We start from the raw sequence: 13,961 nt of genomic DNA, 5'->3' as shown, positions 1-13,961 counted from the left end.
AGAAAAAAATTACTTTCTTTACTTTGGGAGCAAAGGGAAAGCATGTAGTATAGATCTTCCAAAACAGCCCTGACTCCCTCTCCCAGTCTTCTTTCAGGTTCTGTATTCATTCCCCTGGCCAACATAAATTATCAAATAAGCAATTTGGAAAATAAGACACCTCTAATCGCTTAGGAGCCTCCAACCCAGGCTTATGATGGCAGCCATCCTATTTAGTCTGATTGCTTCCTAGCATTCGCCAAAGACAACTCAAGTTCTGTGTTTCCTGTTCCATGTGTCTAATTTCATGTCTAAATGGTAAAGTATAAGTATCTGGTTGCTATCCATGCTAACAAAATCAGTATTTTTTACTAGACAAATACATATATTTCATGTTAAATTTAGAAAGCCACTTGCCTGTTTTTGCCTAATCAGAAATAATAGTATTAGCTAATGTTTCCAGAAAAGTATCTTTGGAAAAGCTTTTCTTTTCTGTACATGTATGTAGGTTTTTCTACGCACTAAAATGGCCTGAGTTTTCAAAATATAAAAGTGAAGTCAGAGTTAGATCACAGAAATGTATTAAACTGCTATCATCTTACTGAGTTGCACTGAAAGGAACACAGAGTATCATATGAGTGTTTTCTCTCCGCGTGTGATCTCCCTGAAATATGGGACTTTAGCCACAAGACATGACACACTTAATCAAAGCCAAATGGGCTTATTTGGAATAGTATGGATATTACCTCAACATAAATTTAATGAAATGCGGAGAGAAATCTTTAATAGGTTAAAGACAAACTAGAATGGAAGTGAACCCGAACTCTTACATACAAAAAAAAAAAAAAGTTTCCAAAGACTTACTAAAGTCCTTAAAAATGAGACCATCTACTGTTACTATAAGAAAATGATGAAATAGAATATTAAGTATTTGAAAGAGCAAATTAAGAAAAATAAGTCCTCATTAACACAGGAAGTTTTAAGGTGGCTTTTATTGCCAATGCTTTAAAATTTATTTATTAAATTTATTGGGCTGACATTGTTTAGTAAAATAATATAGGTTTCAAGTGTACAATTCTATAATACATCATCTATATATCACATTGTGTGTTCACCACCCAGAGTCAGTTCTCCTTCTATCACCATATATTTGATCCCCTTTTCCCTCTTCTATCACTTCCCTCCCCCAAGAAAAGAGAAATAGTGCCATTTACGACAACATGGATGGATCTTGAGATTATTATGCTAAGCAAAATAAGTCAGACAGAAAACGTCAAGAATGATATGACTTCACTGATATGTGGGATATAAAACTGAAGGCAACAAAGGAACAAGACAATGCATCTTTTGAAAACAGAATTGTCACTTACCTGTGAGAAGGCTGATGAGATCCCCTCTGCTCGGCCGTTGTAAATATAAATAGCGCCTCTCAAGTCATCTTCTTGTGGAGCTCCAATAGCAACATCTATTCAAGAATTTAGACAACGGAAAAATAAATTCTTGATACAAAGAATGCAGCTCTGAAAACTAACTTCCATGACCCTTAATTCATATCACATAATATAAGAAAACTTATTTTAAAAAATAACACTTCTCTCACAAGACAGAAAAAAAATGACAAAATACTAACATCATCACAATATACAGGGTTGTACAGACTAGTGTGTGCATGGAAGAAGCACAGTGAGTGGGTCTGAGAGGCAGTCTATGGTTATGGGCATGGGCTTTACAGCCAGACCCCAGCACTGCTGCTGTGCCCAACTGTGCTACGCTGGGCCCAATTCTTAACCTCTCTGTTCCTTACGTATAGCACAGGGTCATAGAAGAACTCACTTGCTCAGCATAGAAGGACGTGATTCGTATAAAGTACTTAGAGCAGTACCCAGCAAATAATAAATTATTTCCATCTATGAAGAACATAACAAAGGAATCTTAATTTTGAGCTCTAGGCTTTACTTTATTTGCAAAATGACTTCTAAATTAACTCCTGTTGCAGTGAAAGTGATTAAGGTATTTGTGAAGGGTATCTGTCCACACACCCACACCCACCCACCCACCTACACACACTCACACACACACACACACACACACGATTTCAGAAAATGAATCTGTTCTGTAAAATAATGACTGCATCACCATTACTTTATTGAGATTCATATCAGATTATGACACCAGGAGAAAAAAGATTTGACCAACTCACACAAAGAAAAGAGAAAACAGAAACTATGAATGACATGGTTGCTTACATGCTATAAATATATAGCACATAGAAGAAAAATCATACTCTACAGTTGCAAGAGCATATCATTATTTTACTAAGTACCAGATTTATTTACTTGGGTATATTCATATTTTTATTTATATGCAATGTTTTTATTATGTCAATAGAAACCTAAAATACAGAAAGTTTGACTTTATGATATTCGTTTCTTATCATAGTATATTAGATCTAAAATCTTTTTAAACAACTACAGTGATAATTTTTTACTTATTTCAATGCAAATAAAAACATCTTTGATCAATAACTCTATGCCAAATACCGTGCAACTTTAAAACTACAAAAGCTTTTCTATTTTCATCTAAAAATAACTAGTAGACACATCTTATACTTATTTTGTTTAGAGACACTAAAGCTGCCCTCCTTTGACTTGTGCATAGTATTTTAAATTTTCACATGCAAATACACCTATTGGCTTATTCAGTCAGTGGACAACTATTGAGCACCTACTGTATTTCAAGCATTTGTCAGGTGCTGACAATACAGGGCAGTAACACAAAAAGGAACTGACAGTCTAGTGGGGAAGAATATCAAATTAAAAATGAATCATAACACAGCATGCAAGAAGGTGGTGGAAATTAGGGAAGACTTCTCATAGATGATGTTCAGCTCAGATTAAATAACTTATAAGTCATAGCCAGGTGAAGAAAAGGAGAAAGATAATTCAGACAGAGGAAACAGCCTGTAGAGCAGCAGGGGAGCAAGAAGCAACACAGCACACATGACGACTGGAAATTAGTTTGGAATAGCTGGAGCCATATGTGTGCAGATTAAATACATTTAGGAACATGACAGGGGAGAGCAGGGAGAAAGAAAAAGAGGAGAGAAGAGGAAGAAGAGGGTAAGGAGGAGGAGGAGGAGAACGATCCTATACCACTGAAGATAGGACCAGTTAGCGATTTTATGAATCAGGGCTGGGTACATATTTCAACCATTGTGGCTGCTCCTTAGTAACTAGAATCCTAAACCTTGATTCTTAATGATAATATGTGAACAGATAAGTCTGGGTATGAAGGTGTCGATACAATACAATTCTTGTGGTATCAGTTATTAGCATGAGAGATCTATATTGAGGCAAATATCTTGAAATGATTCAGATAAGCCATTATAGCTGAAATAAAGGCACAGATCAATTTGATTGCAAGAAGAAGACACTTGGGTATATTCCGTCTTTGGCTATCTTGCTCATATATATATATANATATATATATATATATATATATATATATATATATATATATATATATATATATATATATATATAGGTCCAAACACTTACTTCCTAGGATTACACTTTGATCCACTTTTTAACACACCAAAGCTTTAGCTATCTTTATAGATATGAGGAAAATACATTTGAAATATATATATTATATAATATACATATTATATACATTATATATTATATAGTTATATAAAATAATAAAATGTTTTTCTCTGCCTATGCAACTGAATTTGGGACACAACATACAGAACAAACAATGAGATATTTGACAACTGTTTGCACTTTTCATCTGAACATTTCATTCTGTTAATATAAATCATGATTATCATTAGTATAATCATAATAATCTTAACATCAGCTAACATGTACATAATGTTTACAATGCAGGCACTGCGCTGCAGGCTCTACACATGTTAACTCATGTCACTCTCACAACAGTTGCCTCAAATAAACACTCTTTGATCCCCTCTTTTAACAGATGAGGAAAGTGAGGCATAGAGTGTAACTGGTTCAAGGTCATAGAGCTGGGATGTAAATCCTGCAGTCTGGGTCTCCATCACCAGGCTCAATGTCATCATTAACATCAGAGGTTATTTGAGGAGTGGGAATCCAAGATGGTGGCACAGGAAGATCCTGAACTTAACATCCGCCCACAGACACACTAAATCTATAGTTACATGGGGAACAATTTCCTCTGAAAAAGACCTGAACATTAGCTGAACAGCTCCTCCACAACCAAGGATAAAAGGGCCACCATCAAGACAGGTAAGAGAAGCAGAGACATGGTCTCGACAAAAACCCCACAATGACCCACCATTGGGGGGAATCTCACAAAGCAGGGGGTTCTCCGTGAGAAGTGAGGAGTTTGTGCCCCATCTCATTGTGACCTGCACTATGAGACAAGCCCCCCAAAAGCCTTTGAAAAAGACAGCTTTCGTCCAGGCAACCCAAAGGGATGTAGGGAACTGAAATACCACTCTTAAAAGGCTAGCACACAAACCCACTTGCAATGAATTCCAGCGCCAAAGCAGCAGTGTGAAAGTACTTAGACTATTTTGGAAGGAGATTCATTTGCTAATCTCAAAGAATCTGCTGCAGAAGCAGGGGCCTATTGGGACTCTCCCCTAGAACGAAGGTGCTGGCAAGCACCGTTTTTTGCACTCTTCCTCTACCTTGCTAGTGCAGGCAGGTGCTCACAGTTCCTACACTCTCCCACTTCCCTGCTAAAGCTAGCGGGGGGGGGGGGGGCTAATAAAGCTGACAGGTGTGTGTGGTTGCTGCATTCTCCCACTGCTCTGCTAAAGTTGGCAGAAGCCCAGGGTTGCTGTGCCTTGCAAAAGCTGGCAGGTGTGTGCAGTTCCTAGACACCAATGTCCCGCTAAAGCTGGTGGGCAAGCCTCACCCCTGCACTCTTGAGCTATCTTGCTAAAGCTCGTGGGTACACGCAGACCGCACAGGGAACTCTCCTTGATCACCTGACTCTGGTGGCCAGGGGCCTTGTATTCCTGAGTCCTACAGGGCTGTAACAATCAGAGAGATAGTTTTGGGAAGGCTACCACAGCCAGGACAATTCACAGAGAGCAAAGTGAAACACAACCCCTAGTGTTCCTGTAAAAAAAAAAAAAAAAGGCCTATTTACTTGTCCTGGAGCTTCAGCCTGAGGGGCAGGCCTCCGGTTTCCCACACATGTAGAGGCTCTGGAGGCACTCTGAGGGAACTTAGGCCATCTTTGTGCTCTCCCCAGGCCTTGCTACAGCTTGCCAGTACCTCCCAGTAAAGAGTTTATACACTTGTCTGAAGCCCTAATTTTTGCAAATGTAACTGAGGGAACTCTTCCAGATGGCCTGCTCTGGAGGCCAGCAGGGTTTACGACTGTGGTCCCACAGGATTGCATTCATTGGCATACTTTAAAAGCTGTGGCCTGAGGGTCTGACTTCCATTCAGCCTGAAACTAGGTGCTGGCTGAGATCCCTCCATTCAGTACACTGGCAAAGATTGGAATACCCCCAACAACTGGGACCTAATAAGAATAAATCAGCCTGCTTTCATGATCACAAAGGTTCAAAATAACAACAGCAGCAGCAGCAAACCCCAAGAACTAGGGCAAGATTGAGTAACAAGGTTCATTTACACAACAGCATCCTTCAAGACAGGGGAGGTAGCTTTTTAAATCTAACACATAGAAGCAAGCACAAAGAGTGTCAGGAAAAATGAAGAAACCTAAATATACTCCAAACAAAGAAATAAGATAAAACCTCAGAAAAAAAAAAAGCCTTACTGAAATGGATATAACTAATTTACCTGACAAAGAGCAAAGGAGTGGTCATAAAGATGCTCACTGGACTTGGAAGAATAAATGAACACAATGAGAACTTTCACAAAGACACAGAAAACGTAAGATTGTACCAAACATAAATCACAACAACTGAACTGAAAAATACACTAGAGGGGTTTAACAGCACACTCAATGAAGTAGAAGAAAGCACCAGTGAGCTAGAAGACAGGGTAGTCTGACTCACTCAAACAGAGCCCCATAAAGAAAAAAGAATTTTTAAAAGTGAAGAAAACTTAAGGGACCTATGGGACAACATCAAGCAGGATAACAGTTGCATGATAGGGAGCCCTGAAGAAGAGGAGAGAGAGAGAAAAGGGCAGAAAAATTACTTGAAAAAATGTGGCTGAAAATTTCCCTAACCTGAAAAGGGAAAAAAACATCCACATCCAGGAAGTTCAGAGAATTCCAAATAAGTTAAAACCAAAAATATGCACACAAAGATATATTATACAGTAAGTAAATCTTCACCTAATCTCATTGATAGTTTTACTTAAAGTTGCAGTTTCCAAGAACCTATGTATAATGAAACCATTTTTTTACCATAGGCTAATTGATATAAACAAGAGCATATAGCATATTTCTGGTCACAAAAATATCACCAAACTTCTAAATAAAGACCCAAAACACTGCTAATATTAAACATTGAAATAAATGTGAACTATCCACACATTTAATAAAGATTAATAAAAGCAAATAATTATTTTCCAACCTTATTCCAAACTTATTCCAGTCAGTCCAGGGTCACAGGAGGCTGGAACTTACAAACACATCCACACTCACTAATATTGGTACAATTCAGAAACATCAATTAACCTAATGTGCACATCTTTGGGATGTGGGAAGAAAATAGAGAAGCCAGAGAAAATCCACACAAACATGGGGAGAATATGCAAAATCCTCACAGGCAGCGGCCCCAGCTGGGAATTGATTTTGTTCTTATCAGTGTAATAATAAAATGGCATTGAATAAAATGGAAGTTTCTTTTCCCTTTCAGCATTTTAAATGTATCATGCCAGTCTCTTATGGCCCGCAAGTTTCTGCTGAAAAATCTGCCGATAGCCTATGGTTTTTTGTCCTTGTATGTAAAACGTTATATGTAATCGTAATAACCATTAAAAAATCTGCATATGCTTTTTATCTCCTTTTGCTTTTAAAATGTTAAAAATAAATTCCAGAAATAGTAATGTTTGTATACCAAATTACACTACCTTACATTTAATAGGGTTCATTGGAAGCATATGTTCAATAACCCACTAATTCTCTTCTTGTACAATAACATTTTAAACATTTAAAGTAGAGTGAAACACTTAGGCATAAGAAGAAATTAAGAAAGTGAGAATTTACAGTATTTCCTTCATTTATTTCCAGTATCCAAGTGAGTTTTGACCTAATATTACCATATACTATTTGTCAATGACCATATCAAGAAGACACAATTCTGAGCCCTGAAAATAAATATCAAATACTTATTTACTGAACTCTAAGAATTACACACACTCTCTCAAACCTACTCATCATTTTATGCCTAGTTTTAACAGATTTATTATCCAGTGCTAGATTGGAAAAAGCAAATTTTAAGAGGGAAGGCTGATAGACATAGGTACTTCAACAGCAGGGCTGATACCCAGGCAATAGGCACAGTTATGATGGTCCATCTATTCCATTATTGAAACCTTTCCATACCAGTTGATAAATAGCTACTGTCCCTGAGTCTGCCAGTGACCCCTTCACCACTGCTCAAGACTATCTCCTAAGATTCCTCAAATCCTTCCACAATGCAACAGCTGAACGAGGGAGTCTTGGCACAACAGGGGGCTTCCAGAATCCTGCCCCCACTCTGCAGCCAGCCTCTGTTGGGTTTTGTCAGTGTCTTTATCATGCTGATAGCTAAAGAATATGGTCCAACAAGTCTATGATATACATTGTTTTCACGTTTTAACATTTTTGAAATCAGAGTGCTTAATATAGAAAAATGGTGGGTCACAGTTTAATAGACAGCATTTTTAGGGGCACACAGAATATGCAACTTATAATGAATGGTGCCTTAGAATCAATGAAATATAGTATTTTGAATATCATTTTTCATTAATAACAGTAAGAATCAACAGCTGACAACTAAGGAGAGAAGTCAGGTGTAACACTAAAAACAAACAAAAAAACAAACAGCAAACCATTCTAGCTCCATTTTCTATAAAAAGACAAACAACATAAAACCCCAATTATATTCTCTTCTATGGACCATTTTAAAAGTGGAAATCAAGTACCAAATTAGATACTTTTAATTACCTTCAAAGCCATCATTATCAATGTCTCCAAGATTAACTATAGATTCCCCAAATCTTGCAGCATATTTGTCACTTCCAATGAGCTCTATTTCCATTTCATTCATTACTGCCCCCTAGATAGAAAGGGGGAGAAAGGTGTCATTATAACACGCCCTGACAATTTTACACATGATTTACTGTTGTAATTGGGTATGGATTTTTTTTTCTGATTCTTCAAACAAGTTGGACAAACTGCAGACTGAGCTTTAGTACACACATCTCAGTTTAATTCAATAAATATTTATCAAGTATATGTCAATACATATAATAGTATGATTAGAGCTCAAAGCACATAAAAATGTTTTAAACTCATGATTCCTAGCTTTGAAAAACCAATAAATCATTTTGATAATTGAATTTAGTAAATATTTATCGAGTTCCTACTAAAGACACTGCACTGTGCAAAGACTGAACGAGTGCAAGAGGACAAGGCAGTGTATTTATAAGACACACTCCCTTTCCTGAAGAAGTCTGCAGTCACAGGCAAGGCTTAGCATAGGCATGTAAATGACTTAGAAGTACAGATTGCTTTGTCATATCCAGAAGCAAGGAGAGCATAACTAATTGTGAGAGCCGGGAGAGGTTTCGTAAAGGATATTCAAAGTGGCTATTGAAGGATGGGCATAATTTTGATATATAGAGACTACTACCAGCAAACAGAAATTCCAAAGAATTTGGCTATAATGAACAGTGTGTATAATGAATGAAAAACTCAGATTGGAGTCTTACAGTGTGGGACTTTGAATGCCAGGGGAAATTTACGCTGAATTTTGGGAACAAGAGGAAGCTACTGGAGGTTTCTGAGTTGAGGAGTGAAACAACCGAAGCTGGCCTTTGGAACCTTATTCCAGCAGCGGTGGAACATGCATTAGTCAGCTGCTATCTCTGACGTTGGAAGATGAGTTATTACAATAAGACATTCAATAATGTCGCAGTAACAGTTACCAGACTCTTTCCAAACTCCGATCTTGTCACTCCCTTGGAGAAAAACAAAAAATTCCATGCACTATTCATCCTAAATTAATTCATCTTCTCAAACAAATTTATTCATTATACCCTAAGCACACATATATTCTTCCCCTGGGCAAGTGCCCTTCACCTTTTATTTTCCAACTAAAAAGTCCCTATACTTGTCTTGATCCTGGAGAAAGGCCTTCATTTAAAGAGCAGAAGGCAGAAGAGACTCCAGCAAGGACGAGACGGTGCAGGCCTAAGAAAATATCGTGGCATTGAAGCTCCAGGGGGAGAGATTCAAAAAGTGATAATAACTCTTCTTCAAGTATCCTCCAGGCACAGAGAACGGTGACCAAGTGTTTGTGAGGGTCCCCTGAGAACTATGTTAGTAGAAGTAGGTAGAAGCCATATTCATTCAAGTATCATTGTTTCCTGACCTCATTCAAAAACAATTACTGAGCACCTACTTGTCCAGGATTCTTTCAGGCCCTGAGGACACAGTGGTAAACAAGACATGGTTCCTCTCCACACAGTGTCTACATTCCAGTAGAGGAACAGATATTAGCAAACCAAACCAATAAAGATGTAATAGAACACCTTTGTGGTAGTGGTTAGTGCCTTTTTAGAGAGGTAAGAAACAGGAAGTTAGAAGGAAACAAAGGAGGAGTAATCTATGCCGGAAGTTTTAAAAGCTGAAATCAATTATTAAATTAATCCCAGTGTTCAACAGTGGTGCCTCTGGGTAGGCCTGAGGGAAGAACAAAAAGGCAACCTTGTAGCAAGGGATCCACTCTTACCCTTTAAGTAAAGGAGCTCCGCTCTTATCTGCTTTTCATATTGGGATTGCTTAACATTTCAACGGGGAAAAAAGGTCACCTCTTGCCTTATTTGAGGTATATATGACAGAAATTGCCCATTGGGAAGTGATACGTGACACATTGTGATCACAAAATACAGTGAAGGCTGCTGCTGAGTGTCATCCAATGGAAAGACAGGGATCTTCAATACGGGAAGTGGTGTGTCCAACCTTAGTAACAGTGTGTGACAAGTTTCAACTTGTTCAGTGCAGTCAGCTGGGCGTGAGCTACGTTGAGAGAAGGTGTGTTTTAAAGTGTGCTGTAAATCATCCTCCATCACGACAGTGCTCCCCATATCACACATCGCTTCTGTTATATGGCAATTTCTGTCAAATAAAAACATTATGGTGTGTCCTCATCCACCTTATTCACCGGATCTGGCACCATGTGACTTCTGGCTCTTCCCCAAAGTCAAAATGATTCAGGACATGGAGGCAGCCACGACAGTGCAACTAAAGACACTCATGAAAGAGGACTTCCAGAACTGCTTCAGAAAGTGTCAAGAATGATGGGATAAGTGTGTTCAAAGTGAGGGGGGAATAATGGTAATGTGTCTTTTAGTGTAATGAATATTTTTTTAATTTAAACACACCCTATTTTTTTATCATACCTCGAATGCTACTGTTTAAACTGTTCTCAAAAAGTTTAGTTGTAAAGGGAAGGATGTAGCTAGTATAAGGAAGACCATTTGTGGATAGAAAAAATGTGAAATATCTAAGCAAGAAAAAGTAATGCCTAATATCACTATTAATGAAGTATGATCATTTTGTAGATGATGCTTTCACTATTACATTTAAGTTTCAACAATAGTCAAGAAAATGCCAATGCATAAATAATTTTCCTGCTCCATATTTGGAACTTTGAGAATCTCTCAGCTTTATAAGACAGTATTTTCTCTTAAATTTTAGTTTACTTTGATTCTCTCAGTAGGAATTTATTAAATGCTCTGAAACCATTGATTAAATAAATTACAGATACCTTCTTGAAACAGGTTTTATGTAAACTCCTGACTGCAAATTCTATGCCTTAGAAATGAACTAATTTTCTCACAAACAAAGTCTTGCTCTTAAATCAAGAAGACCCCATTGAGGGCCTACAAATTCTTTGTTTTGATTTAATGCCAAGAAGATGACTGGCAAGACAAGGCCATAAGAACTCTTTAAGTTGAACTGTCAAATGTTCAGTTTCTACTCCAACCTATCCTCCATAATTTAAAACTCAACCATAAGCAGAAATTACATATTTCTATAACTGCTATATATACTTTGGAATAAATTACATCCATTTTATTATCTTATCAAGAATGTAATCTATTAAGTGTACAAATTAACATTTAATCAAAACATGTCTTATTTCCAGTTGTCAAATCAAGAAATTGAAAAAAAATTCATATGTTATCTTCTACTCTTAGTAATGTTTTATAATTATTAAATTCTATAAGAACATTCACTACAGAACCACTAAGAAATCCACATTTTGAGAGATAAAAGAATCATTCCTTCAAATTAGATTTGTGCAATAAAGCTGGAAGAAACTTCAACAAGAAAACAGACAAGCTATGAACAGAGAAACTCTACAACAACTGAACAACTGATCTCATACTTCTGGAATATTAAAATGGGACAGCTAGCTGCCCAGTTATCGCCATATTCCATCTCGTTTTTACAGCATCAGTACAATAGCAGAATTTTCAATTTCATAAGTAAAATAAGCCTAAGAATCTATAGTCTCAGAATTCTGGAATAAGACGAGTTTCAATTTCTATCATAATACTGTAAATGGCTCTCAGATTGGCAGCCACGGGACTTACCGAGCCAGAGTTGATGTACACAAACACTCTCCCTTCCTCCCTGATGATGCTCTGCATAGGGGCTCCCACAAGCAGGTCTGAGAAGCCGTCTGCGTTGAGGTCCACAGCACAGACGGAAGCTCCAAAGTAAGATCCAAGCTGCCCCAAAGCAAACCAGATCCAGTCGTTGAGAAAAAAGCAAGGTTATTCACAAAAGCTCTCAGTGATACCAAAGGGAGAGACATATTACCTTTTTACCTTTCATTACATGTAAGATATTTAGTCCTTTTGCTTCAATGCTGAGTATATATGCCTGCAATTGGGAAAATAATTAGACAATGTAGACTGTTATCACATTAAAACAAATTTTCATTTGATCAAAACATCAATATTGTGATTACTCAAATATATTTTTAAAAATCCTTTTCAGGGTGATACCAAAGGTTTAGGAAACCACGTTCACATTAACGTGACTTCCTTGCAAAACTACCTTCTCAGGAACTAACTTATTGATCCTTGAGAGAACACAGGGAGCCTTGTTATGCCTCCCTTTTCAAATCAGGGCTCAGAAAAATTTAGTAACATTTACATGACAATGTAGCAAAAACTAGAGCCAGAAATAACATCTTACTCTTTCTAATCATACCATAAAACATATAGCTGTCTCAATTTCCCTTCAGCTGTAAACTTGGTAACCAATAAATATATTCCCTAGATATCTTGAGATAATTCTCTCCAGAAACAATGTACTCATATGGAGGAAAAGTTTCATTCGACTTACATAATTTTTCTTAAAGGCTTTTCTGCTAAATTTTATCTAAACGCCATACAACTTTCACCAATTTCACTAAATGTAGCAAACTGCTTATCATTGCTAGCTTTCATTCCTTAGAATTTTTGCAGTTCCTCCTCTAATGACTTATTTTCTCATGCAATCTATTCAAGCCTTTGTAAAGCGATAAATATACAAATGTATATCTTACTTTACCAATATGTTCATATTGAGGGGCCCCTCCAACTACTTCGATAGTATGCCTACTCCAAAAATGACCAGCTCCAACTGAGTATCCTTCAAGGAAATAGAGACAAGTATGAGAAATATCATTTGCAATGGGTATGATATATCACCATAAATCCACTCATAGAATTAAATGAGACTGAATTCAAAAGGACTACACTAGAGTCTTAAGAATATTTAGCATAGCAATATACAAAATTGGTCATTTGTTATATGCTTTAACCAATTATTAATGTGTGTTATGAAACTAGTCACATGGATTGTATTTCCAAGTCCTAGAAATTGAAGACAGCAACATGTTTACATTTGGTTTGTTAGTCTCTGTGTAGTATCAGGACATAATAGCTTCTAGGATTACAACAGAAACTTTTTAGAGTATATAAAATATGACATTTTAAATTAAGTAAAAAAATTCCCTAAATTTCAACTATTTTTTGCCATGAAATCTTCCCATTGTGATACTATTTTATGATGATAGAAAAGGGAAAAATATTTTTACTTTATTATGTGATAAAAAGGAATAATACCAAGTTACATTTTTATAATACTTTAAGATATCTTCAACTATAAACAAGTAAATACTGAATTATAAATTAATTCCCTGTTTGAACAAAAATTCCTTCTGTTTGAATGGAAAAAAACTAATACTCCTTTTTCTTATTGTAATTATTCGCATATAGGTTGCTCATATTTGAAGCACATATGGTTTAAGAAAATCTGTGCTTTCTAAGAAACTACAGGAAAAGCATTCTTTACTATAACGGGAATTAATGCCAAAAAATTTTGTGTTTCTGTAGACATATAGACTGTGAAGTGTCTTACTGCTGATGTATTAAATAAGAATAAGACTAAGAGGATAAAAATAGTAGAGCTCTGGGAAATATTCTAAGAACTTATGAGGCAAGGTCAATGAGCTGTTTTTATACTCATGAGCTTCATAATGTTACCCATTGTCTAGGATGCTGGTGACAGTCCCATTGACTTTAAGTTGGTACTTTAAGAAATTATACTTGCTTACTCACTCATATATAGTTAAATGAATTAATTCATGTAGAATGCTTCCAGAAGTTCTGAGGATACTGGGAAGCACTCAATAGATGCTACCTTTATAGTAACAAATGAACTGCATAAAGATACAAGCTTACAAGTGTTTTACTGCAAAGTATAAATGAAACCAGGAGTTCTAGTCTAACAACTACATA

General features: G+C 36.6%; 1 protein-coding gene across 2 annotated transcripts in view; it reads right to left on the bottom strand.

Annotated features, from left to right (window-relative positions):
• ITGA4 (integrin subunit alpha 4) overlaps positions 1-12,807 on the bottom strand; it is a 54,182-nt gene extending 41,375 nt beyond the window's left edge. For both annotated transcript variants that reach the window (XM_019661183.1, XM_019661182.1), the window contains exons 1-5: positions 12,730-12,807; positions 11,992-12,054; positions 11,763-11,900; positions 8,104-8,215; positions 1,350-1,444 (exon numbers count right to left, since the gene is read on the bottom strand). In XM_019661183.1, coding sequence (XP_019516728.1) covers positions 1,350-1,444; positions 8,104-8,215; positions 11,763-11,900; positions 11,992-12,054; positions 12,730-12,741 — 420 coding nt within the window. In that variant the 5' untranslated portion in view covers positions 12,742-12,807. The remainder of the gene's footprint in view (positions 1-1,349; positions 1,445-8,103; positions 8,216-11,762; positions 11,901-11,991; positions 12,055-12,729) is intronic.
• Between the last annotated feature and the right edge of the window lie 1,154 nt (positions 12,808-13,961).

The sequence above is a fragment of the Hipposideros armiger genome, unplaced genomic scaffold (genome assembly GCF_001890085.2).
Source record: "Hipposideros armiger isolate ML-2016 unplaced genomic scaffold, ASM189008v1 scaffold_338, whole genome shotgun sequence".
Classification (NCBI taxonomy): domain Eukaryota; kingdom Metazoa; phylum Chordata; class Mammalia; order Chiroptera; family Hipposideridae; genus Hipposideros; species Hipposideros armiger.
This window is presented reverse-complemented; position numbering and strand designations above follow the sequence as displayed.